This window comes from Dreissena polymorpha, chromosome 3 (assembly GCF_020536995.1).
Source record: "Dreissena polymorpha isolate Duluth1 chromosome 3, UMN_Dpol_1.0, whole genome shotgun sequence".
Taxonomy (NCBI): Eukaryota; Metazoa; Mollusca; class Bivalvia; order Myida; family Dreissenidae; genus Dreissena; species Dreissena polymorpha.
In genome coordinates, this window is record NC_068357.1 from 80996433 (window position 1) to 81024367 (window position 27935).

The following is a 27935-nucleotide window of genomic DNA, read 5'->3' on the forward strand; positions in this document are numbered from 1 at the left end:
AGTTAGCACATGTATGTGCTACAGGATGACTTAAAATAATACTATTTGTGTATGTTTAAATAAAACACAAAACCAAGGTAAAAAAATATGTTTATGAAAAAAAAACATTCACAACTTTTTGAGAACAATGATCTCCGTATAAAATATAATCTCATTACGGGAAACAAGCATACAAACATACATACATAAACTTGCATAAACTATAGCTATACCATCAATTTTAGACCTATTTATTTAAGCTGGATAACAGCCTGCTAGGTGACATATCCACAGAACATGTACTACAATAGCTAGATGACAATGATCCCTCTGTAATATTCCACCCTATACCGTACTCTGGTTGACTGTACATCAACTTTCCTTAAACTCTACAGGCATTATTTTGTTTCTAACACCCATACCGTTCTACAATGTATACAATTCCAAACAAATGTAATTCAGAACTTCATTTTGCATATTGTGTAGAATGCCTCCATGGATAGACCATGTCTTATCATTACTCATAATAAAGATGTCAACATTGTACAACTTACAGTACAAGTAGCATTTAAAGTAAGTGCATGTAAAGAGTATTAGATAGAAACATCATTCAAGTAAATTTATCAAGCATATCAACTTGAATAATGATTAAAAAGATTTTCTCCACAATAAATGCAATACAGTAGAGAACTACAGTAGCACAACAATAACAACATGTACTTGAAAACTTTAGAACATTTATCTCTCTTTATAAAACAACCATTTTAAGAACAACATAATACAAGGGACAAAATTGTCACAAAACCAGGTTTTCATTGTGAAAAAAAAAATCTGATAAAGGGAGAAAACTCAAACTGAACTTTTGAAATGAACAAACAAAATTAACCCCCTTTGTCATTTTTTTTTTTTTTTTAAATATATTTTTAGTTGTGGCGACCTTGACATTGGAGATATTGACGTGATTCTTTCGTGCGACACACCGTCCCATGATGGTGAACAAATGTGCCAAATGATTTTAAAATATCACAATGAATGACATAGTTATGGCCAGGACAAGCTCATTTATGGCCATTTTTGACCTTTGAACTCAAAGTGTGACCTTGACCTTGGAGATATCGACGTAATTATTTCGCGCGACACACCGTCCAATGATGGTGAACAAATGTGCCAAATGATTTTAAAATCTGACAATAAACGACATAGTTATGGCCCGGACAAGCTTGTTCCGCCCGCCCGCCAGCCCGCCAACCAGCCAGCCAGCCCGCCCGCATTAGCCAATCTAATAACCAGTTTTTTCCTTCGGAAAACCTGGTTAATAATATTAAACAACCAATTACAAAATAATTCAATGCCCACCAATGAATTATACTGAATTTCCAAGTTTATCAATTAATGAAGGTATCGCTGGTCCTTTAAATGAAGATTTTTGTGTGAGGATTTTGTAAAGAAAACTGTATTCAACCATCATATAACAAATGTACTGATATGTATGAGACAACTGTATAGAATACAGGATTTCAAGAGTTGTGTCTCCTATGTTGGTCCAAGCATGTTTTCTGGTCGAACCCATTCATCAAACTGCTCTGCAGTCAAGTAGCCAAGTTTCAAGGCTGCTTCTTTGAGAGTGCTACCATCTCGATGCGCAGTTTTTGCCAGAGTGGCCGCTTTATCGTAGCCGATATGTGGATTGAGTGCAGTTACCAGCATCAGAGACTCGTTGAGCAATTTTCCTATCACAGCATTGTTGGCTTTGATTCCATTGACACAGTTTGTTGTGAAAGACTGGCAGGCGTCCCCCAATAGTCTGACTGACTGCAGGACGTTGCTCACTATCAATGGCTTGAAGCAGTTCAGCTCAAAGTGGCCGTTGCTATTCCCGATCGTAACTGCAACCTGATTTCCCATGACCTGGGCTGCTACCATGGTGATAGCCTCGCACTGGGTCGGGTTTACCTTACCTAAAATAGCCTTGTGAATGTGACTCATTTTTAGAATCATTTAAATGGATCAACAATTTGTGTTTTGTTGCTCAATTTTAGAAGCATAAAAAAAAATAACAATAGAACTAGCAATATTTACCGGTAATAAATACTTGTTATTTAATTTATTGAAACATGTTTATTAACTGACATGTATTTCAAGTCCACAATTTCTTAATGACTAAATATGGTACATTTTTATCAAAATATATACATTATATGCTACCAATTGATTGGCTATTGGCTAAACAAAAGATTTTCAAACAGAAAATTATGTTTTAAAACAAGATGTGTTTGTGAAACACTATGTCCCCCCATATATTTGACCTTTGACCTTGAAGGATGACCTTGACTTTAACCTTTCTCCACTCAAAATGTGCAGCTCCATGAGACACACATGCATGCCAAATATCAAGTTGCTATCTTCAATATTGCAAAAGTTATGGCCAATGTTAAAGTTTGATGCAAACAAACCAAACAAGAGGGCCATGATGGCCCTGTATCGCTCCACTGCTGAAAACAAGAGCACCGCCTTGCGGGTGAAGACCACTCATCTATTTTCTTTTTAAAGGTGAAGGGACTCTCAATTTCAATCGCAAAGGAAGGAGGGGTGGAGTGAAGAGGGGTGTATAGTGTGGGGGTGTGGACATTTATTATATATCTTCCAAAAATGCGGAAAAAAATGCAAAAAAATATTATTATTTTTTCGGGTGGGGGGGGTGGGGGGGAGGGGTTTCTTGGGTGCGATGGTTGGACGGTATTTCAAAAATAAAATAATAAAAATAAATATTTTTGTTTTTTAACCGTTTCAAAAAAAAAAATTGGAGGGGGGGGGGTGGGGTGGGGGGTATAGTGTGAGGGCGTGGTTGTCATTTGTGAGATGATCTTAAAAAAAAAAAAAATAGGGGGGGGGATTCGGGGGAGGAGGGGAGGGCACGGGGGATGGTTTGGGTGGAGTCTATTGTAGTATGTCAGGTAAGAGTAGTTTTGTCAAAGTATCAATCAAATCTAATCATAAATAAAGAAGTACTGGCAATTTTAGCAAAATTTAATAATTTGACCTTGAGAGTCAAGGTCATTCAAAGGTCAAGGTAAAATTCAACTTGCCAGGTACAGTAACCTCATGATAGCATGAAAGTATTTGAAGTTTGAAAGCAATAGCCTTGATACTTAAGAAGTAAAGTGGATCTAAACACAAAATTTAACCATATATTAAAAGTTACTAAGTCAAAAAAGGGCCATAATTCCGTAAAAATGACAACCAGAGTTATGCAACTTGTCCTTTTACTGTACCCTTATGATAGTTTGCGAGTGTTCCAAGTATGAAAGCAATATCTATGATACTTTAGGGGTAAAGTGGACCAAAACACAAATCTTAACCAAATTTTCAATTTTCTAAGTATAAAGGGCCCATAATTCCGTCTTAATGCCAGTCAGAGTTACATCACTTTGCCTTCACAGTCCCCTTATGATAGTTAATAAGTGTTGCAAGTATAAAAGCAATAGCTTTGATACTGTAGGAATAAAGTGGACCTAAACACAAAACTTAACCAAATTTTCAATTTTCTAAGTATAAAAAGGGCACATAATTCTGTCAAAATGCCAGTCAGAGTTACATTACTTTGCCTGCACAGTCCCCTTATGATAGTTAGTAAGTGTTGCAAGTATGAAAGCAATAGCTTTGATGCTTAAAGAATAAAATGGACTTAAACACAAAACTTAACCAAAATTTTCAATTTTCTAAGTATAAAAAGGGCACATAATTCTGTCAAAATGCACGCTAGAGTTATCTAACTTTGCCTGCCCAGTCCCCTCATGATAGTAAGTAAGTGTACCAAGTTTGAATGCAATAGCATTGATACTTACTGAGAAAAGTGGACCTAAACGCAAAACTTAACCAAAATTTTCAATTTTCTAAGTATAAAAAGGGCACATAATACTGTCAAAATGCACGCCAGAGTTATCTAACTTTGCCTGCCCAGTTCCCTCATGATAGTAAGTAAGTGTACCAAGTTTGAATGCAATAGCATTGATACTTTCTGAGAAAAGTGGACCTAAACGCAAAACTTAACCGGACGCCAACGCCGACGCCGACGCCAAGGTGATGACAATAGCTCATTTTTTTTTCTTCAAAAAATAGATGAGCTAATAAAATGGACCTAAACACAAAACTTAAACAATATTTTCAATTTTCTAAGTATAAAAAGGGCACATACCCGGTAATTCTGTCAAAATGCACGCCAGAGTTATCTAACTTTGCCTGCCCAGTCCCCTCATGATAGTAAGTAAGTGTACCAAGTTTGAATGCAATAGCATTGATACTTTCTGAGAAAAGTGGACCTAAACGCAAAACTTAACTGGACACCAACGCCGACGCCAAGGTGATGGCAATAGCTCATAATTTTTTTTCAAAAAATAGATGAGCTATAAAAAGGCTGAAACAAATATTCTCGGAATGTGCAAATACTTAAATATAGGCCCTATTAAAGCACATGTACACTTTTGTGACCCCCGTGGCTGGGTCAAACTTAACCCCAGGGGCATAATGTAAGCAAACTTTGTAGAGGACTACTATATCTCACTATATACAAAATGTGGTAGCCCTAGGTCCTAGAGTTAAGGACAATAATATTTTTAAAGTTTTCACAAAATAAGCAAGATATAAGTGTATATAATGTTCAATTTTGTGACCCGTGGGTCAGGGTCAAATTTGACCCAAAGGGCATAATTTGAACAAACTTGGTAGAGGACTATAAGATGTTACTGCATACCAAATTTGGTAGCCATAGTCCGAATGGTTTTCAACAAGAAGATTCACAAAATAGGCGCTTTATAAGTGTTTATTCAATTTTGTGACCCCCCGGGGCAGGGTCAAAGATGACCCCAGAGGCATTATTTGAACAAATTCGGTAGAGGTTTATTAGATGTCACTACATACCAAATTTGGTAGCCCTAGGCCCAATGGTTATGGACAGAAAGATTTTTAAAGTTTTCAAAAAATAGGCCTTAAATAAGCATATGTTCAATTTTGTGACTCCCCGGGGCAGGGTCAAATTTAACCCCAGGGGCGTAATTTGAACAAACTAAGAAAAAACTATTACATGTCACTACATACCAAATTTGGTAGCCCTATTCCATACGGTTATGGACAATAAGATTTTTAAAGTTTTCCCACAAAAGGCCTTATATAAGCATTTGTTCAATTTTGTGACCCTCCGGGCAGGGTCAACTTGACCCCAGGGGCATAATTTGAACAAACTTGGTAGAGGACTATAAGATGTCACTACATACCAAATTTGGTAGCCCTAGGCCCAATGGTTATGGACAAGAATATTTTTTAAGTTTTCACAAAATAAGCCCTTTATAAGCATATATTCAATTCTGTGACCCCCGGGGCAGTTTCAAATTTGACCCCAGGGGCATAATTTGAACAAACTAAGAAGAGAACTATTACATGTCACTACATACCAAATTTGGTAGCCCTATTACATACAGTTATGGACAAGAAGATTTTTAAAGTTTTCCCACAAAAGGCCTTATATAAGCATATGTTCAATTTTGTGACCCTCGGGGCAGGGTCAACTTGACCCCAGGGGCATAATTTGAACAAACTTGGTAGAGGACTATAAGATGTCACTACATACCAAATTTGGTAGCCCTAGGCCCAATGGTTATGGACAAGAATATTTTTTAAGTTTTCACAAAATAAGCCCTTTATAAGCATATATTCAATTCTGTGACCCCTGGGGCAGTTTCAAATTTGACCCCAGGGGCATAATTTGAACAAACTAAGAGAACTATTACAGGTCACTACAAACCAAATTTGGTAGCCCTATTCCATACAGTTATGGACAAGAAGATTTTTAAAGTTTTCACAAAATAGGCCTTATATAAGCATATGTTTAATTTTGTGACCCTCAGGGCTGGGTCAAACTTGACCCCAGGGGCATAATTTGAACAAACTTGGTAGAGGACTATAAGATGTCACTACATACCAAATTTGGTAGCCATAGGCCCAATGGTTATGGACAGAAGGATTTTTTAAGTTATCACAAAATAAGCACTTTATAAGCATATATTCAATTTTGTGACCCCCGTGGCAGTTTCAAATTTGACCCCAGGGGCATAATTTGAACAAACTAAGAAGAGAACTATAACATGTCACTACATACCAAATTTGGTAGCCCTATGCAATACGTTTAAAGTTTTCACAAAAAAGGCCTTATATAAGCATATGTTCAATTTTGTGACCCTCGGGGCAGGGTCAAACTTGACCCCAGGGGCATAATTTGAACAAACTTGGTAGAGGACTATGAGATGCCACTACATACCAAATTTGGTAGCCCTAGGCCCAATGGTTATGGACGAAAGATTTGAAAAGTTTTCACAAAATAGACCCTATATTAGCATATGTTCAATTTTGTGACCCCCGGGGCAGGGTCAATTTTGACTCCAGGGGCATAATTTGAACAAATTTGGTAGAGGACTATTAGATGTCTCTACATACCAAATTTGATAGCCCTAGGCCAATGGTTATGGACGAGAGATTTTTAAAGTTTTCACAAAATAGGCCTTATGTAAGCAAATTTTCAATTTTGTGACCTCCGGGGCAGGGTCAAATTTGACCCCAGGGGCATAATTTGAACAAACTTGAAAGAGGTTCACCTAGGAACATTCCTGAGAAATTTCATGAGAATTGGACCAGTAGTTTAGGAGAAGAGGATGTTAAAAGGAAAAGTTAACGCACGCACGCACGACGGACACAGGACCATGACATAAGCTAAAAACAGACAGGGCAAAAACAATGTCCCCCAGTAAAGACTGGGGAAAATAAAAAATTAATACCGGAATTCTTAGTATCTCTATAGACCAATATCCTTCGCTATTAAAAGAAATGTCTTATGACACTTTATCTATTATAAAATATAGTTAGTATAAAACTTATGATTTTCAATTTTTCAACATTCTAACAGGTTGAAATTTATTTCATTAAAACATAATTTGCTTTAAACCAATCTTACCAGGCATAATACTACTGCCAGGCTCATTCTCTGGAAGGGACAACTCTCCCAGACCACATCTTGGACCAGATCCCAGGAAGCGGATGTCGTTAGCAATCTTCATGAGGCTGGTTGCAACGACGTTCAGTGCTCCGTGCAGCTCCACCAGGGCATCGTGTGCCGCAAGGGCCTCAAACTTATTGGGTGCGGTGACGAACGGTAAACCTTTAATTATACAGATGAACCTTGGTCTGGCAGAAAGGGGGCTTAATACATGTCCACACTGGCTAATCAGGTACAATACTTTCTGCCTAGACTGGAATTTGTTCAGAAGAGACTCTCTTTAAATGAAAAATTCCATAAAAGCAGAAAGTGTTGTCCATGACCAGCCTTTGCAGTCGCCTGTGCAACACAGGCTAATCTGGTATGCTACTATAGGCACAGGCGTTTAGACCCATTTTCCAAGAACATGGCTAGATAAACTAGAGCTTTGTCACAGACGTGACGAATACCCCCACATGCCGCATTGACACAGAATATTTTGCATGTTGTCTTCACAAAAAACAGCAGACACCATGCTCAATGTTTAAAACGCACTAAGTGACCCAGTGACCTAGTTTTTTACCCCGCATGGCCCATGTTCGAACTTGACCTATACATCATCTAGATACAACTTCTGACTAAGTTTTGGTGAAGATCGAATGAAAACTACTTGAATTAGAGAGCGATCACCATGCTGAATGTGTAAAACGTACTACGTGACCCCGTGACCTAGTTTTTGATCAGGCATGGCCCATGTTCGAACTTGGCCTTAAGATCATCTAGATAAAACTTCTGACCAAGTTCGGTGAAGATAGAATGAAAACTACTTCAATTAGAGAGCGGACACCATGCTAAATGTTAAAAAATAACTAAGTGACCCCGTGACCTAGTTTTTGACCCAGCATAGCCCATGTTCAAACTTGGCGTATAGATCATCTCGATAAAACTTCTGACCAAGTTTGGTGAAGATATTGGATGAGAACTACTTGAATTAGAGAGCGGACAACATGCTGAATGTTTAAAACGCACTTAGTGACCCAATGACCTAGTTTCTGATCGGGCATCACCCATATTCAAACTTGACCTAGACATCATCTATATACAACTTCTGATCAAGTTTGATGAAGATCGGATGAAAACTACTTGACATAGAGAGCGGACACAATGCTCAATGTATAAAACACACTTAGTGACCCAGTGACCTAGTTTTTGACCCGGCATGACCCATATTCGAACTTGACCTAGACATCATCTAGATACAACATCTGAGCAAGTTTGGTGAAGATCGGATGAAAACAACTTGAATTAGAGACACTTAATACGGACCGACAGACCAACAGACAAGCTCACTCCTATATACCCCTCTAAACTTCGTTTGTGGGGGTATAACAACACTGGGTATTGGAACAGAAAACTTTCCACTGTATTTGCACAATACTTGTCTTGTGTGTCACTTTCCGCCTTAACTGGTTTTTCACTAAGAAGAGACTTTCTTTAAACAGAAAATATAATTAAAGTGGAATGTTTCGTCCCTGATTAGCCTGTGCAGACTGCACAGGCTAATCTGGGACAACACTTTACGGCACATGCATTAAACCCCTTTTTCACAGAGCACGGCCCAATTAATTTACTAAAAGCAGGTGTAAGAAGCTTCTTTTATCAGTTAATGAGAAGCATTTAATAACTCTGAAAATGAACATGAAAGTTAGATGTACTTCACATGCAACTGAGAACTGCTATTTTAAGACAACTTCAATATCAGTCCCAGTCTATTTTCTACATACCTGTATATTGGGCAATCTCTTTGGCCACATTCTCTGCAAAACCTATTCGGGTGTTCAGTCCAGTGCCAACTGCTGTTCCCCCTGAAAAATTATGTTTATTTTGAAGCCAGCCTCATTCTAGGAAAACTGGGCTTAATGCATGTGCGTTAAGTGTTGTCCCTGATTAGCCTGTGCTGTGCAATCTGCAAATTAAGTCCCATTTTCCTAGACTGCGACGCATTTATTTCACATCCAATAACAACAAACCTGGCAACAACAATGGTGACTTTCTGATAAGTCCAAAGGTAGATAAATGTAAATGTCAAAAAAATGATGTGTGTTGATAGCATACAAAGACATCATCCATGCAAGTATTAAAGCTTTCAAGGAACAATTATTGATAAAAGATTAAATTTATCATTTTTGTTTAAAATTAGTTTTGACCTTTTGAATTCATTCAAGTCCAAAAGTACCGGTAGGTCAATGTCAAGGTTTAAAAGAGGTCAGGTGACGTGAGCATGTAGCGAGTGTTTATAGATTTCATCCATGCAACTATGAAAGTTTTGTAGGAGACATTATTGATGTTAGACTAAACATATTTAAATTGAATCAACTACTGGTAAATTAAAATAATCAATTTCTGTATTTGAGAAAATGTTCCTATATTTACCCCTGAAATGAAGTCCAAAGTAATTGACAACACCACTGACCTGCTGCTAACTCATAGAGTCTGGGAAGGCATGACTTCACCCTCAATTGTCCGTATGCCATTTGTTGTACGTACCCACTGAATTCCTGACCCAGAGTCAGGGGCGTGGCATCCTGAATCAGTCACAAGGGAGGGCATTATTATTTTGATGATACATGTGTTTGTTTATAGTAGTTAATAATTAATAGATGTATTTGTTTACTGCTATTAAATCAATTGAGATCAGGTCTTGTTGGCCATTTTAAAGAAAGGCTTTTTGTTTCAACATGCTTATCAAATGTCTTACAATGCAATTATGAAGACAACTTGAAATATGATTACATATTGAGTTTGAGCCTATGTATTGCTCACTTGAATTAAAACCTAAGGCCTGTTGAGACACATACGAGTCTGTTTCAGTGTAGGTCCAATACTTGGTGTCTCAATAGAAGATCTTGAGAACACCCTCAGAATAGGGATCCAACCCAGGGTCTCCTGATAAGATAGGGATTCAACCCAGGGTCTCCTGATAAGATAGGGATCCAACCCAGGGTCTCCTGATAAGACATTATCTGTAACTTGTGGTATACATATTAACATAATTATCATCTAACATGCTTACCTGTGTATGTGTTCTTCCTATTTTAATGATGTTCTGAAATTCGTCGGCCTTCACTTTCAATGCATCATGAAGGCTCTGTAGCCCAGGCAACAGTCTCTCATGGGTCTCCATGGCGACAGCTATGTGCATCGCAGTCGGGAATGTATCATTGGAACTCTGTCAATATAAGGACAAATGTTTGATGTTTTCAGTACTAACAGCACCAGAAAACCTTCCATAAAAGGAAGAGATGGGAATTTAATACTGTTTTGATATAAAATGTTTAAAATGATGCAATTTTTATTTACTTGCAATTAAAATATAATGTTTCAAAAGTGTTTGCGATTTTATTTTCGTAACTCATTTCAGCAACAAATAAAATTAAGGGGTGTTGCTGCAGTTTTGATGATTTTTTTCCATCTAATAACTTTTGCTCAAAATTTTTATTCAAGTACTACATACAAATACTAAATGAAAAATGCAATAAAAACATAGGGTCACCGGCTTTGTTTGGATTTTATTCACCATTATATAATATGTACTTTTTCATTAAAACTGAAAAATCTCGAATAGCATAATAATGATTAATAACCTATGAAATTGGAAATATGTAGAGATTATATAAGCTAATATATATCATATACCATTTAAGTAACCACAAACAACCAAAAAAATGGAGAACACAAGTTAACTTTTAAGAAATTTAATTTTTATAATTTTTATGTCACCCAAAAAACGTCATTTTTTTACTATTTTTACCACAAAAATGAAATTTAAAAAAGTTCTATCAAATAACTTTTTGCGAAACTTCTTAAATATGTTCATCTATGTATTGTTATCATGAAACAAAAACAAAAAAGGGGGTCACCGCACTTTTAACAGAGATTTTTTGTTTTAATTATCCCTACCGTCTAGACGTCAAATTTCATTAAAAAACAGCAATAAGACAAAACCCAAGTACCGGTACATAGATTGTCAGAAATATGCATAAACATTAGAAATTGTTTACAATCTTAACTGGGATCACAACAGCTTACCAAAAGAAATTAATAAAAAACAATATTTAATCACAAACATAATACCATACAGTATCGGCCTTAATCATTAATAACTTACATGTTCACAGAATTCGGCATGTTTTGAAGTTTGTGTTTAAATGCTTAAAATTGATAAATGTAAACAACAGGACTAAAGAACTCCAGTATAAAACAAGTATGAAATTAAAGAAAGAAAAAAAAGTTTAAAAAAAAGTTAACCCCGCCTGGAATCGAACCACTGACAATTGTATTATGAACCAACTCGGTCATTTCTGATGATACTGATAACAAAAATATTGAGTCGTGATAATAGCATCATCGGTGTTGCTATAAATATATCCTCGGTTAAATAAACTGCCGCAACACCCCTTAAGAGAAACAATTTATAATATTGTTTGTCTTGTGTTTTTTATATGAAGACAACAATCTATTTTCAAAATCATCATGATCTTTTACAAGATCTTATTAATACAAAATCAAATCATCATTGCTTACAATGTAGCAGGGACTGATATTAACATTAGCTCAAAAGCCTTCCATTATTAACTTTTTTGTTAAATATGATTTTCCCTGTGTTTTAATAATATAAATGTAATCATATATCTAGAACATACAAGACGCCCATGAGGGCCTGAATTGCTCTACTGGCTTGAATCAATAGGGCTCAAGCCCTTGATAGTATGAACAATCTGAGTAAGTTTAAAATAAACAGACCCAATATGGGAAATTTATCGCATAAACAAGAAAAAACGTAAAATTAAAACTTCAAATGGCTCCTTTTCAACAATAAGTTGGACAAATTTTCTTCACTCTCAATGGGGTTCTGGCCCTTGATGATATAAAACATCCGTTGAAGTTTAAAAAGGATAGAACTTTAAATGTAAACAAACAAAAAATGTGTTTGTCGGAAACACTATGTCCCCTTCTGTGCCGCTTTGATTTTTTATTTTTTTTACCTTTGACCTTGAAGGATGACCTTGACCTTTCACCACTCAAAATGTGCAGCTCCATGAGATACACATGCATGCCAAATATGAAGTTGCTATCTTCAATATTGAAAAAGTTATGGCAAAATGTTAAAGATTTTCTTTTTTTTCTCAAATTCAAGGGGAGATAATTCTGGACTTATAACTCCGATCTTGCTCATTTTCAATAGGATTTGACTCGTCATTCAGATAAAGACACTGTGCAAGTTGGGAAATGATTGGATGAAAACTGTGGACTTTATTGCGTAAACAAGCCTTATTTCACAATTTTCTCAAATTCAAGGGAAGAAAATTCTGGACTTTTTACTCTGATGTAACCCATTTTCAATAGGGTTCGAGTCCTCATTAATATAAAGACACTGAACAAGTTTGAAAAGAATCGGATGAAAACTGTGGCCTTTATTGCGTAAACAAGCCTTATCTTACAATTTTTTCAAATTCAAGGGGAGATAATTCTGGACTTTTTAATCTGATGTAACCCATTTTCAATAGGGTTCGAGTTCTCATTAATATAAAGACACTGAACAAGTTTGAAAAGAATCGGATGAAAACTGTGGACTTAATTGCGTAAACAAGCCTTATTTCACAATTTTCTCAAATTCAAGGGGAGATCGTTCTGGACTTTTTACTCTGATGTAATCCATTTTCAATAGGGTTCAAGTCCTCATTAATATAAAGACACTGAACAAGTTTGAAAAGAATCGGATGAAAACTGTGAACTTTATCGTGTAAACAAGAAAAAGTTTAACGCACGCACGCACGCATGGACGGACGACGGAAACCACGCCATGACATAAGCTATTCAGGCATCGGCCAGTAGATCTAATAATATATTGATATTTTCTTATCTAAATGACTTTATTATTTTTTTAAATAATGCTTAATTGTTTAATATATATAAGAATACCATGGGGATTGAAAGTAACTAACAGTAAACTGAAAATAGGCTTACATTATTGAAAAAGCATAAAATAACACTCTATTCAGAAAAAAACTTGTATGAACAGAAATATAGACACTATTTGTTATCTTGGTCTCAATGACACCCACTGGTAACATGAAACATTCTATTTTAAATGAATCTCTACTTGAATCAGAGAAAAGTGGAGAATGATCATAGAAATCAAGTCATTAGAGATCCTCACACAACTTATGTGGCTGAGCAGGGAATTCAACCAGCAACAAATTCTTGTTTGTGTCATTGCCTTCCTCCTTAATGTATAATAATATGACATAAGGACTTGCGAGGTCAAACATCTTATTTTGATGCCTGTAGATTACCTGGCTCATGTTCACATGATCGTTGGGGTGAACAGGTGTCTTGCTGCCCAGTGTGCCCCCCATCATCTCAATGGCCCGATTGCTGAGCACCTCATTCATGTTCATGTTGCTCTGGGTGCCAGAACCAGTCTGCCAGATCACCAGCGGGAAATGGTCGGCCAGTTTTCCTTGTATCACCTGTCATACACATAGACGTTTACAGGTGAAACCCTGCATGTATTAGACACATAGGTATGGCCAAACTCATCTACCAGATAACCAGTTTTATCCTGCCTCTGTTGCAAACATTGACCTAATAAAGCAGGGTCGAATAAATTTTCCTATCTCTGGTCAACAGGAAGTAGTGTATTCCTACGCACGCTGTGACACACAGTTGAGTGTAACCCTTTCAATACACTATACAAGGATGTAGTATTTTACCAATATCGTCTGCTATCATAATTGTAGACCAAGAGAAAAATATCACATTCTCGATTCGATTTTTATTTCTTCTCATATTTTCAAAAGGAAAGTATTAAAAGGAGCAGTTAAAAGTGGAACTTTGTTTACGTGACACAATCGGTAGTTATTCGGGCGTCTGGAATGTTGTGTACATGAAGGAGGCTCGACAAGAATAATTATATTGTTATGTCAATTTAGCATTTGTCTTTGATAAAATGTGTCAACGGCATGAAGCAGGATAAATTGAATACATGGTTGGTGCCGAGATGGAGAAAGTTTATCCGGTTCGGCCTGAAAAAGAAAAATATTTTCTTTTTCTAAGCCTCACCGGATTAACTTTCTCCATCTCGACACCAACCATGTATTCTCTATTGACTGATCCATGTTTGATTGTATCATTTGTGATACATGTAGGCATGATTATGAACATATAAAAACCCATCCATTCATTAGTTATCTATGCATTTAAACTATCCAAACGCCATTTATCTATACATACATTTTTCTCTAAAACTATTCCATTTGACCGAACCCTTCAATGATCTATAAATGCTTTTATCTTTAAAACAACCCCATAAAACCCCACCCAGCCATGATCTATCTATGCATAAAACTACCCAATAGATGATTAATCTATGCATATATCTCTTAAACAGCTATATAAAGCCATCCCTCCAAATACCTATCTCGGCATCTAACACCAATGCATTTTTTTTAAATTTCTATCCCTAACATCACCCACCAGTAAAACCCTTCCCACCCTTAATATACCAATGCTTCCAACTCTAGCACAGCCAAATATACTCAAACCCACCATGATGTATTCTATCTATAAAGAAAAATTAAAAATATAATCTTATGAACTATCTTCACACACACCCGCCCATAACGCATCTATGCAACTATTTCTAATCTGACTCAATACAACCCTATCCACCCATACTACCCATGCATCTATCTCTAACACATTACAATTTAATTCTATATGATTATCTATCTCTACAACTCAAAAAAACTCAATCCAACTGTCATCTTTCTATGCATCTTTATCTAAGACAATCTAACCTCCACTGCTGCCTTCTTGATATACTCTGCTATCTCTGCTTTCAGACCATACTGCTTGTTCACGTCTGCCGCACAATATTTCAGAATAGCTAGCGCTTTTATCACTGGGGCCTGAAATAGAACAGAATTCTGTCTCAAATAAGGTACACTAAATTTTTTTACCCGATGCCCATCAGCAAGACCTCCAGCTAATTGTTAAAAATGCACAATAACATTTGTGGTAAGTTATATTCAACTAACTTGCAGGATGAATAACCAAGTTACAATCCAAGCCAGCTCGGACACACAGGCACATATACTCAACCATTGTGACAGATCAGTGCTTTTTATCCCCATATTGGGAACATGAATGTTACCTGTGGAATTGGGAATTGTAGCATAAATTTACCTCAAACTTGGAAAAAAATATTATTGCTTGATATATTATTTTTTCCTAATAATAAGATTTAAACAAGAGCTGTCTTCATAGGATGACATATGCCCCCAGAAAACGCTTTGATAGAAGTTATGAGCATTTTTCGAAACCTAAACGCGGATTTCAAAACCTTAACGCGGACCCTAAGTTGAAGGTCAAGGTCAAAGGGGTCAAAATTTGTGTGCATATAGAAAGGCCTTGTCTATATACACATGCATACCAAATATGAAGGTTACATCTGAAGCGAAATAAAAGTTATGAGAATTTTTCTATTGATTTTAATCTTAAATTAAACTTATTTCAAATATAATCAAATGTCTGTTTAAATAATGATTACTTCATTTATTGAAAGTAAATAATAAAAATCTTACAGGCATTCTTTCACTTTCCCCTCCAATATCAAAGTTGGTTAGAGATCTGGCTGTGTTGGCCCCATAGTACTTCGATTCTGGAACATTTATTGGTCCAAAACTATCCGTCTCTGTTCGGTACATGTTGCCTTCAGTCTGAAGAAAAACTTCATCAATGATTTATCAACTCTATCAGGTTATAAAAACACATAAGCAATGTGAAACTGCAACAAAACAAACATGTACAATTTCTGCTTGAACAATTGAGAATTTTGGGCTGTCATTTTTTAGCAAGGCATTTAACAGCAAACTATCAAATCAACTTTGGTCTGTTGAATTTATGTAGCACCCTTAATCAAACTCATATTGGATAAGGATTTTTATATTGATTAAACAACAATGGACATTTGCTAAGATTTTGCTGTCCACAATTACATTAAATTTCATACAAAACAATACTGTTTACTGTGTGTGTTAAAAAGTGAAACTGGTGCTGTACTATGTTTAACCCTTAACCACTTAAGATACCTATTTGTGCGCATTTGTAGTCTCTCAGAAAGGTAAATTTCATTAAAGGCCTATCTTACTAGATGCAAGTTTTAAAGGTTTCAGTTCCAACCCTTAGATACTGATGAGCAGCAAACAGCATAAAACCTTGACAGACTGCGAGTTACTCGAAGGCTGTTCTGGTTTTATGCTGTTTGCAGATAGCCATTTTCACTTTGCTTCTGAATGGGAAAGGGTTCAAAACCACAAAAGATAGAATCTACTAATTTATTGACATGTTCTGTTATTTTGAGAATTGCTATTATAATAGTGTAACCTAAAAGGTCACATAATAACATTCGCAAACAAATCTTGCCACTGACCACTGAATTGAGGTACTTTCGCTTTTTTGCTGCTGGTTTCTTGGAGACTTCCATTCCTGAGGGTTGGGTGATTGATTTAAGGAAACTGGTTTGTTGTTGAAGGGCTTCTGATGGCTTGAATACTGAGGAATATATAGGAGTTGGATTGTATGGGTAGAGGCCGGTTTTGCAAAAGGATGCTTGCAAATTCTTTGATGACAGTGATTGTGAATATGCCTTGCTTCCAAGTGCACACACATTGATGCGTGTGATACTTTGCCCACAGTTGTCGTGCATGAACTTGTGACACACAGAGCTGTAGATCCGCTCGAATGGCCCAAAACAGCCAACATCAAAAGGATGCAACACATGGCTTGTGTGTGCTGGCAGAACAAACAGGATGATGTTCTGTGATTTGGCCCAATCAATCAACCCCAGATTTACCTGAGACTTATGGCCATCATAGAGAATCAGAACAGGATTGTCCAGACAACGTTCAGGTAAGTATTTTAGCAGGTGTTGCTCAAGGTACCTTTTGTACACAGCACTATTACTCAACCCGGACTCAGTGACTGTACCATCAACGCCATCAACACCTCCGTCTAATAATTGCGACTTCATCCTTTTCCCTGGAAATACAAAGAATGGCGGAACACTTTTACCTATGGCATTTCCGCAACCAATGATTGTGACGAGGTTTGTTGAAGCAGATGTTACTGCTTGTTGCTGAGATTGGCAGCTTGGAACTTCTAAAGGCTGTTTATGGGACGTCGACAAACCTTTCTCATCAACGATGTATATCCGTTCTGGCTTATGCTTTAGATTGTACTTGTCAAGGATATAGCCCAGTTCAGCGTAATATGTTGACACAGATTCTGTATTGGTGGCTTTGGCACGTTGAACCTCAAGCCCACGAGGCTTCAACAATTGCAGCTCGGGCCAGCGTTGCATAAACAGCCTGAACCACTTCAGCGTGAGCGGATGCTCCTTGTCCCGTTTTCTAAGAAATATTGCATATTCGCTTGCCATGTTAACAACTTCTGACCGACTGTAACCATAGCCACAGCTTGCCATTAATTTCAGATGGTCCGTGAAGTGTGCCTCTTCCTCTTGAGTGAATGTAGGTGGTGGTCCAGAATGTGTTGCCTCGGAATTGACTCTCCCATTTAACCTGTGTCGCAGAGAAGCTTCTGGGATGCAATATTCTTTGGCTGTGGTTCTTATAGAGGCCCCTGTCAACAACACCTTGTCAAAAGCTGCATTCATGGCAGTTGGTGAATAGCACCTGTACTGCTTTTGAGGAACCTACAAATAAGTAAATAAAAATAAGTAATAACCATTTCATGCAATTACCAACATAAACACTTGCTAGTTACAATTTTATTTAGCATAACCAAAAAAAATTACCAACAAAAATTGCGGACATCAAATAAATTTTACGCATACACATTTTTAGTAAGGAAAAATAATCTATGTATACAATGTTTGTAACATGACAGTCACATGACTTATTAATGAAAATTGTGCGCTTTTGCATAAGAAACCGATGCATTTTTTCACTATCTTATTTGCAAAGAAAATTGTGTGTTAAGTGTTCAAAGGTTTTGCATTAATTAAAAAACATTAAAATACATCAATTGCAAACCAATCAACAATATCTTACCTTTGAACCAGCTATTTTCCACATAACAAATAACAACTATAGTAAATTGTGCGTAGAATACAATCTGTTATTGTATGACTTCAACAAATGTCGCTTAATATGTATCAAACAGAGGCAAAACAAAAATGCTGTTGAATGTTGTCTGCTTTTTCTGCTCCCCTTTAATCAAGCTCTTTTGGTCGCAATTTCAGGCTCATTCGGCCCAAGTACCAGGATTTTTCGGTCCCATTTTTAATTTGAATAGATTGTTGCTAATATTTTGGCCGATATTCTTTATAAAGTTCTAAGGAATATTGTTTATTTCAATATAATACTATTGTTATTAAAGTTTATTCGATTTGCATTAATTTATCTTTTGTCATTTGCTTCAGGTAATGAGGTATGTTGTCCAAATAAGGATTAAGAATTCAAGAGACTACTTTAAAATAAAACAAACTATATAGTTATATCGTTTGCACATATTTGGATATCTTAAAAGTGATAATAATAATGCAGTTTCAATCACAAAATATACTCATCATGAATACATTTAATAAATTATATCCCCTGATTACCATGAATCAAGCGGTTAAGGAAACAAGTACTAAGAGGAATTTCTGAATTAATGCAAACAACGAAGTAATAAAAGATTTATCTTATATTTAATTCCTGAAAATCCATGTCAAAATTGTTTATTCAAAGCGTGTTTAAGCATGCTTAGCTGATCTTTCCATACACATATGCAAATTACATCCACTATGCGCGTTGTTTACCAGGTTTAGAGACGTCACATCAGGAAAGCAAGAGTACTCGATTGTGAAAGGCATTAGGCCAACAAAATTTCAAAATTTGATTCACTTAACATATTTATACAAATTGAAACAGCAATTAAACTTTTTTATAACTTCAATTTACAACTTAAAGAAGTTTCTATTTAATCAGTCAATCTTCTTCTGAGCAACAAGAACACATTAATGTGCTTAAGAATTGCAAAAACACAAACGTTCACAATTTGTTCAAATAAAATTTTGGCATATATGTTACTATTTAACGATTTGATACAAATAGCATCCAATCGGGACTGGTTATACCAACTGAACATGTGTTTATGATCATTTCACCTATTTTCGGAATGTGAGCGCACATATTGATCCATCCAACATTTTCTGAGAATCGGGGGAAAAAGGTATTAATATTTTCTTTAAAATAAATCAAATACATGAACTTTTGTGTTTACACTAGCGCAGTTGTCTGCCTCACTTTGCAATTCAAGTTAAATAAAGAGGACCAAAAATTGAATGAAATAGGAATACATTTGGATTAATTCTGTTGATGTAAGATTTTCAAGTGCAATTGTACTTGTTTTTTTCCTCATTTTGGTTGTTTCTGTATTTATTTTCAAGCGTAACTTACCAGACATGGCGAAAGCCCATCAGCCCGTCGGACATTGCCTATGAACATCCATATATTTATATATATGTTTTAGATACAATAAACACATTGACATTAGAAATTTATAATGTTACAGAATTAGTGTTCATAATTTGGAGTTTATTCTACTCTCGAAAAGATATATAACAAGATTATCGTTCGCAAATGGAAAAAAACAAGGGCTGTTTGTAAAACATGCATGCCCCCCTATATGGGCTATAAGTTGTAGTAGCAGCCATTGTGTGAATAAGTTTTTTGTCACTGTGAACGGTGGTGGTGGTGGTGGTGGTGGTGGTGGTGTAGTAGTAGTAGTAGTAGTAGTAGTAGTAGTAGTAGTTGTAGTAGTAGTAGTAGTAGTAATAGTAGTAGTAGTAGTAGTAGTAGTAGTAGTAGTAGTAGTAGTAGTAGTAGTAGTAGTAGTAGTAGTAGTAGTAGAAGTAGTAGTAGTAGTAGTAGTAGTAGTAGTAGTAGTAGTAGTAGTAGTAGTAGTAGTAGTAGTAGTAGTAGTAGTAGTAGTAGTAGTAGTAAAAGTAGTAGTAGTAGTAAAAGTAGAAGTAGAAGTAGTAATAGTAGACATGGTAGAATAAGTGGTGGTGGTGGTGGTGGTGGTGGTGTAGTAGTAGTAGTAGTAGTAGTAGAAGTAGTAGTAGTAGTAGTAGAAGCAGTAGTAGTAGTAGTAGTAGTAGTAGTAGTAGTAGCAGTAGTAGCAGTAGCAATAGCAGCAGCAGTAGCAGCATTACAATACCAATACTTAAGAATGATCAAATGGGAAAAGGTAACCTAGCACTGGCAGTAAATATGGGGCTCATTTACAGGTCAGATTTGGAATCTCTGCTGTAAAATGAGATTTTGAATGAATTAAAGGGAGGCAAATCTGTAATAAAAAGAACATGCATAAACCGTAGTTGTTTCCCTTGTTTGAACCATGCTAAATCCTTAAAATGCCTATTTCCAGTAACAGTGACCTTCACCTGTGACCTTGACCTTTGACCTAGTGACCTCAAAATCAATAGGGGTCATCTGCGAGTCATGCTCAATGTACCTATGAAGTTTCATGATCCTAGCCCCAAGTGTTCTTGAGTTATCATCCGGAAACCACCTGGTGGACGGACGGACGGACCGACCGACCGGCCGACCGACCGACATGAGCAAAGCAATATACCCCCTCTTTTTCCCAGGGGGGCATAACAAATATGATTTGATTTATATTTTCTTGGATCTGTGTATAATCAGATTAAACACATTTTCATTCGAAATTTATGAATGTCACAGAATAAGTGTTAATAATTTGGAGTTCATTCTTCTTGCAAAATGAAATCCAACACGATTATCGTTTGTAAATGGAAACAGACAAACATGTTTGAATTTATATGTTCGTGGATCTGTGAATAATCAGATTCATGTGCATATTCTGCTTTATTATATGTTTGTCACTCTATACAGTTTACTGTTATGGCATGTTAGTGAAATGGAAGATAATAAAAGGTAAAAGTATTTGATAAATTAATAAATCTGTGTTAAAAACATCAATAATACTCAGTTATGTAGGTTTATATGTGTAAATATTTTTCCCAAACTGAAAAAACAAACACTTTATTTCTTCAAATCAGGCTGTTCACACTTTTTAAGCCATTTCATAAATCAATCACATGTTAACATTCTCTTTTTGAATTTACTACGCAATGTCCCTCCAGGATCATAAAACACTTAAAATTGAGGCCTTTGAAATTAACAACTGGCATGTAAATTTTTTCTCCTCGTAGGCCAGACTGGCTTGTAGATAAGGACGGTCTTTCGAGATGTCTGAGCGTAGTAATTAAATTGATACAAAATACTTGGGAAATGTGTCACTGTGTGACGTTATCACAAGAGCTCTTACTGTAAACAAAGTGATCGAAATCAGAAGACGATCCTTATAAGGGAATTGTACTGTTACAGGGGTTTTCAGCCTTATATAACAGAGACCTATTAAAGGCCCCTTCCCAATTGAAAATTTCTTTAAAATCATGCAGTTTTCCTAAAAATCCTAACTTACACCAGCTTTTTCATTTCCCAAAGCAGTAATTTTTGCGAGAATATTTCTTCCCAAAATGAGCAATTTCTTCCCAAAATCCATAGGTTAGGGCCTCTTCCCAATGAGGCGAAGAAAACCCCTGGTACATATTCATTCAGAGCCTCTGACAGAGGCAATATTAAAAGCACAAACTGACAATCTATATTGTGAAAATACGGAGCTCAAGCAGGGGATTGAACCCACGACCTCCAGAACGGTAGTCAGATATTTTTACTGAGTTGCTAAAGAGCTAGCCCAACAGCAAGGCTGTTGAAAGTGACCTTTAATCACACTACACTCCTCCCCCTATTCAAGGCCCCAGACACTTTTTGCTACACATGCGGCTCCCTGAAATCTTTACACATTTGCATATTCAAACTTCGTGATTGCCTCGTTGCCATTATTGGTAAAACACGGAGCTCAAGCGGGGGATTGAACCCACGACCTCCAGAGTGGTAGTTAGACACTTAACCTTAAATCACTACATCTATAAGTGCAGTCATCAATTATAAAATGTGTGTTATTAAATATAGGGCCAAATAAATCTGGTCAATTTGGTCCCGAATAGGCTTGTGGACGAATCAGCCTGAATTTTCGGACTGAGTCGAAAGAGCTTGGGGTCGAAAGAGCCTGCAACACGTCGAATTGGGGCAGCGTCATTTCTGGTAACTCGACGGCGAATACATTTGAATTGGTTAACAATTCACGATCAAACTCAAGAACACATGAATAACATGATTAAAAAAACACCTCATTTCTACAAATCAACTTACGCTTGGTGCTGCCATCACAAATATTCAAAGAAATGCGTGTTATTATCCTTAAGTCGTTTTCATCCCGTTTTGACAGGAAGGGGAAGTCAACAATGAAGAGTAGTCCAGGTAGGGTTACAAAACGCCATTCACATGATTTCGATTTCCGGTTCCGGTGAAACTTCACAAAAATGTCAGGAAAAGACAGATTAAATATTTTCCCTTCTCGAATGTACGTAGACGGCTTTGTTACGTGTTTTGAATGAAAATATGTTTTACTTACAATTTTGATTATTCTTACCGTAAACTTATGAGACAAACTTAATTTAAACATTACATTTTATTCTTTGCTTCACTGAGTATGATGCTAGAAACTAAGCATCTAAATTCTAAGGCAAACATCATGTTCAAAGAGAGCAAATAAACAAGGATGTGTATGTAACCGATTGGGTGTTTAATAAATCCTGTATCTCAATCAGGTACATGTAACTGATGGAAATATTTGAGCCCATCAGCAGGTTTTTGTCAAATGGGCGTCTGCAATTCGGACCAATTCCTAATCTCAAGAACTGAAAAACTATGTATTTTCCTTAAATGACTCCCTGAAATTTACATTTTGAGAAAGTTCAGTTTATTTGCCTATTCAGCCGTATTTGTTATCCCCACGCTTTTTGAAAAAAAGGTGGGGATATTGTGGTGATCTCCGCCGTCCGTCCGTCCGTCCGTCTGTCCGTCTGTCCGTCCGTCCTGGCCACTATCTCCTCCTACACTAAAAGCACTAGAACCTTGAAATTTACACACATGGTAGCTATGAGCATATGTGCGACGGTGCACTATTTGGAATTTTGATCTGACCCCTGGGTCAAAAGTTATAGGGGTTGGGGTGGGGCCGCGTCAGAAATTATCACTCATTTTTTTAGGTTATTTTACATTTACTTCTTTATTTCTACACCGATTCACTTCAAATTGATACTGGACCTCACCTATGACAATACGGTCAATCTCAACCATGCATGGCCCCATTCCCAACCCTGGGGCGCCCCGCCCACATAGGCCACACCCACCAAAAATTTCCATTTACTATAATTTTTTCATTTCTACACGGATTCACTTCAAATTGATACTGAACTTTTGTTATGACATTAGGGTCAATCTCAACTATGCATGGCCCCAATCCCAACCCTGGGGCGCCCGCCCACATAGGCCACACCCACCAAAAAAATCCATTTACTATAAAAAAATTTAGGTTATTTTACATTAACTTCTTCATTTCTACACTGATTCACTTCAAATTGATACTGAACCTCTCTTATGACAAAACGGTCAAACTCAACTATGCATGGCCCCGTTGCCAACCCTGGGGCGCCACGCCCACATAGACCACACCCGCCCAAAATTGCCTTTTACTATAATTTCTTCATTAATACACTGATTCACTTCAAATTGATACTGAACCTCTCTTATGACAATACGGTCAATCTCAACTATGCATGGCCCCATTACCAACCCTGGGGCACCCCGCCCACATAGGCCACACCCTCCCAAAATTGCCTTTTACTATAACTTCTTTATTTTTACACCCATTCACTTCTAATTGATACTGAACTTCTCTTATGACAATACAGTCAATCTCAACTATGCATGGCCCCATGATCAACCCTGGGGCGCCCTTGGGTCAAACATGCGGCGTGGGGATACGCGTCGGCCTCTGCCGCGCCATTTCTAGTTGAATAATAGCATTTTTTTTTAAATAAATGTAGTATCTATTTTATCTGCAATTTTAAAGTATTTGTATACAAAAATCAAAATTTCCAGCTTTTGTCAAAATGACATGATTTAACCCTTACCAATAGGTCCTGGCACCATTCTTAAGATGGTGAAAAAAAGCGGTACACTGGTAGGATACATGAATTTTTTATATCCCCAGGGCGCTGGCCATAATGAAGCAGCGTCTGAAGGGAGCTCAAAAGGGACACAGTCTTCTGAAGAAGAAAGCAGATGCGTTGACCATGCGGTTCAGACAGATCCTGAAAAAAATTATAGAGGTTTGTAATTCCACCGTCATTAAAATTTAAATACCTTACAGAGCATGGCATACAGATCCACTGGGAAGTCCCAAACCATTTTGGGCACAGGGTCTACAGTTCAATTATTTTTCTTGATTACAGACAAAGATGAAGATGGGTGACGTGATGAAGGAATCCGTGTTCTCTCTGGCAGAGGCCAAATTTACCACTGGGGACTTTAACCATATGGTTTTACAGAATGTGAACAAGGCACAGCTCAAAGTCAGATCTAAGAAAGATAATGTGGCAGGTAAAGAGTTTTAACAGTGAATAAAATTAGAAGCAGCCGAAGGTCTTTCATTTTCTTCAACAGCAAACATTTAAACAAGGCTTTCTGATAAACTTATGTTTATGTTTGGTGCTTTGTTTTAAGTGGTTAAAATACTGGATATTGTCACAAGTTTAAGCAGAGAAAGTTGCATTAAATTTGCATGTAAAAATTATCTTATCATATGGGTTAAATAAAATTTGACTTTTTATGCCCCCTTTCGAAGAAAAGGGGTTATATAGTTTTCGCACTGTCCGTCTGTAAGTCTGTCAGTCTGTCTCTGTCACACTTTTCGTGTCCGCTCTCTATTTCAAATACTTTTGATCCGATCTTTACCAGACTTGGTCAGAAGTTGTATCTAGACAATATCTAGGTCAAATTTGAATATGGGTCATGCCGGGTCAAAAACTAGGTCACGGGGTCACTTAGTGCATTTCAAGGATTTAGCGTGGTAAAATGCTCATAACTTCTATCAAAGCGTTCATAGGGGGCATGTGTCATCCTATGGTGACAGCTCTTGTTTGTTTAATATCTGTATACTTTGTATTCTACACAAAATGATTTTGGTCTATATAGTATCATTTCCCTTGTACTTCAAGATGATTATTTTTGGAGTAAAGTTAAATTTCATTTTGCATTACTTTTTTTTTAAAGCATATGTTTTTTGTGTTTGCAAAATTTGTCATAAAAGGCTTATTTCAAACTTTTTTTATTGTCAGAATATGACTTTCATTTAAACAATTATGAAAAGGAAAAATGAATATAAGGCCTTTCAAGATCTCTAAGGATGATAGTTTATAAACCTTCTGTACATAATCTGTTATGTTTTTTCAGGTGTACAGCTGCCAATCTTTGAGCATTTCACAGATGGTGTTGACAGTAAGTTGTTCTTACATCTGCCACTTCAAATGCCTCCTGTTCTCCCCTAAAATAATGTGTAGTTACCACTTAACCTCTCAAAATGACTGCAGTTTTAACATCGTTACTTTGAGATATAAATTGTCATAAATAATGACCATTCTAGGGTGATTGAGCACATGTGATTGAATTTTATAACAATATTTGTCTATCCAAATTTTAACAAATTTTAACTAAATATATTGAATTTTAGCAATCCTGTTTTCTTGAAACTTCACTATCAAAATCAAGCCCAAAACTTTGTTCTGACCTATTTCTTTACTATTTCCAATGTCTTGAATACTATTCTGGTAATTTACTTCCACTTTTAACTCTTTGTTTCTTTTTGGCACATTTGTTCACTTTTTACACTTTTGAAACTTAGTGAAACTTAGTTTAAGTTGTTAGTTTTTTCCATAGCACTAATTATGTCTGAGGTATGAAGTTGACATTTTCTGGCCAATCTATGTACTTAGATTTATTTTGGTGTAAACGTAACACATACCTAGCAATTGGGGCACATGTCACCTGATGGTAGAACCTTGATTCTCCATGCCCTAATTCATTATGTCTTGTCCCTGTTTAACCAGGCTATGAGCTGACTGGTCTGTCCCGTGGAGGCCAGCAGATAGACCGACTGAAGAAGAACTATGCAAAGGCCGTGGAGCTGCTGGTACAGTTGGCCTCACTGCAGACCTCCTTTGTTACCCTTGACGAGGTGATCAAGATCACCAACCGAAGAGTCAACGCCATTGAGCATGGTAACTAATATAAATACCTAATGGTTCTTCACATGCTGCTTGCATAGAGCATAGACAAAAATGTTGTGTTTTTGCGTATATGGTATTTGCAAGTGGTGACTTCTTCTACACTGTTCAACTGTTTGTCGTAAACGTTGTTCATGTCCTAGTCTAAATGTAAAGGCTTTTTAAGTTAGAATAAAAACATTTCTCTTTAAAATTCAATATGCTCATTACCAGCCATGATAAATATGTATTCATTTAATGTACTTTGACTTGTTCATGTATATTTTATTTTCATGTTCATCATTAATTGAAAAAACTATTAAAATGGAGAAATGTGTAACATTCTGTTTGTATTGATTAGATTCAATATGGCCTACTAGCACCCATCTTGGATGGAGTTTGTTCTTCTCAAAATACATGTTTGCAGGACATGGATTGAAGAACTTTAAATAGAAATCGTAGCGCAAATGTTAATATCTGAACATCACTTGACAGCACAGTACTTTTTGTTCAATCTCTACATATGTGTCATAATGAAACATTTGTTAATCACCGGGTACTTTACGTCTACTTGATATTTTTCTTTTTTGAATATGCTGAAACAGTTGTCAGTTTTTAATAATTCTTGTATTTAAATCACATCCTATCAGGTTTATTTAAAGTATAAACAGTTCAGGTGAGCAGATTTTTAATGTAATCTTGGAGAACAAAGCTTCATAAAATATCAGATTCTGTAAAACATTTGCTTTTAGCTTAATTGTTTTCTACATTTCTGTTTCAGTAATCATTCCTAGAATTGAAAACACACTATCCTACATCACAACAGAGTTGGACGAGAGGGAAAGAGAAGAGTTCTTTAGGTAGATAAATATCAAAGTTTGTTGGTTGTTGTTTTTTAAGTTTACAGGATTTTGTAACCAATAGCATATGGTTTAGCATTTGCTTAGCGCCTTTTCACGCCAGAAAGAATGATATGTCCAAAAGCATGCCAAACTTCTGTCCCAAGTGTTGATTGCATGGTAATAATTGTTTTATTTTCACTGAACTCAGACACTGTAGGAAAGATTTGAGGTGAACCAGATTAACCATCAGCCCCTTTTGTGTCAACTTCAGGTTAAAGAAAATCCAAGAGAAAAAGAAGAAGGTCCGTAAGGAAGCAGAGAAAGTCAAGGAAGAACTGCGACTACAGGGCGTAGAGGTTGACAAAGTGGACAATATCCTAGAAGGGGATAGAGATGAAGACTTGCTTTTTAACTAGCGTTTATGTAATCTGATCAACCTAACTGCCCTGTTTTGAATACATGTATCTACTTTTGCTTCAGACAGTTATGCCCGTAGGTGATTATTTGTGTTGACAGCAAGTGAAATATTCGGTACTTTTAACTTTGATGATTTGTTGGAAGAACGTGTTCTTTTATTAGAAATATATTGTTGTTTTAAGGAGTTTGATTTATAATTATATCTTATAATCAAGATAGGGTTATTTTAAGTTATGTAGATGTAGTATAATTTTCTACATTTTGGCAGACATACCAGTATGTAATATATACAAACAGACTTAACTTTATATGCATGTTTAATTTAATAAAATCCATGAAAGTGTTA

General features: G+C 36.4%; 2 protein-coding genes across 2 annotated transcripts; one reads left to right on the forward strand and one right to left on the reverse strand.

The window, feature by feature from the left end:
• Nucleotides 1-78: 78 nt before the first annotated feature.
• LOC127874944 (fumarate hydratase, mitochondrial-like) lies at nucleotides 79-22497 on the reverse strand. Its single transcript, XM_052419650.1, has 10 exons — nucleotides 22375-22497; nucleotides 16497-17780; nucleotides 15649-15783; nucleotides 14863-14973; nucleotides 13357-13533; nucleotides 10074-10229; nucleotides 9474-9585; nucleotides 8785-8865; nucleotides 6980-7183; nucleotides 79-1937 (listed from the first exon to the last, which is right to left on the reverse strand). Exons 1-10 carry the CDS (start codon nucleotides 22387-22389, stop codon nucleotides 1513-1515), a joined length of 2700 nt encoding a protein of 899 aa, XP_052275610.1. The 5' UTR covers nucleotides 22390-22497; the 3' UTR covers nucleotides 79-1512.
• Nucleotides 22450-27935, forward strand: LOC127874945 (V-type proton ATPase subunit D-like). The gene is made up of 7 exons (XM_052419651.1): nucleotides 22450-22585; nucleotides 24281-24398; nucleotides 24522-24669; nucleotides 25522-25566; nucleotides 26175-26345; nucleotides 27112-27190; nucleotides 27444-27935. The coding sequence occupies exons 1-7, from the start codon at nucleotides 22545-22547 to the stop codon at nucleotides 27586-27588; spliced, it is 747 nt and encodes a 248-aa protein (XP_052275611.1). The 5' UTR covers nucleotides 22450-22544; the 3' UTR covers nucleotides 27589-27935.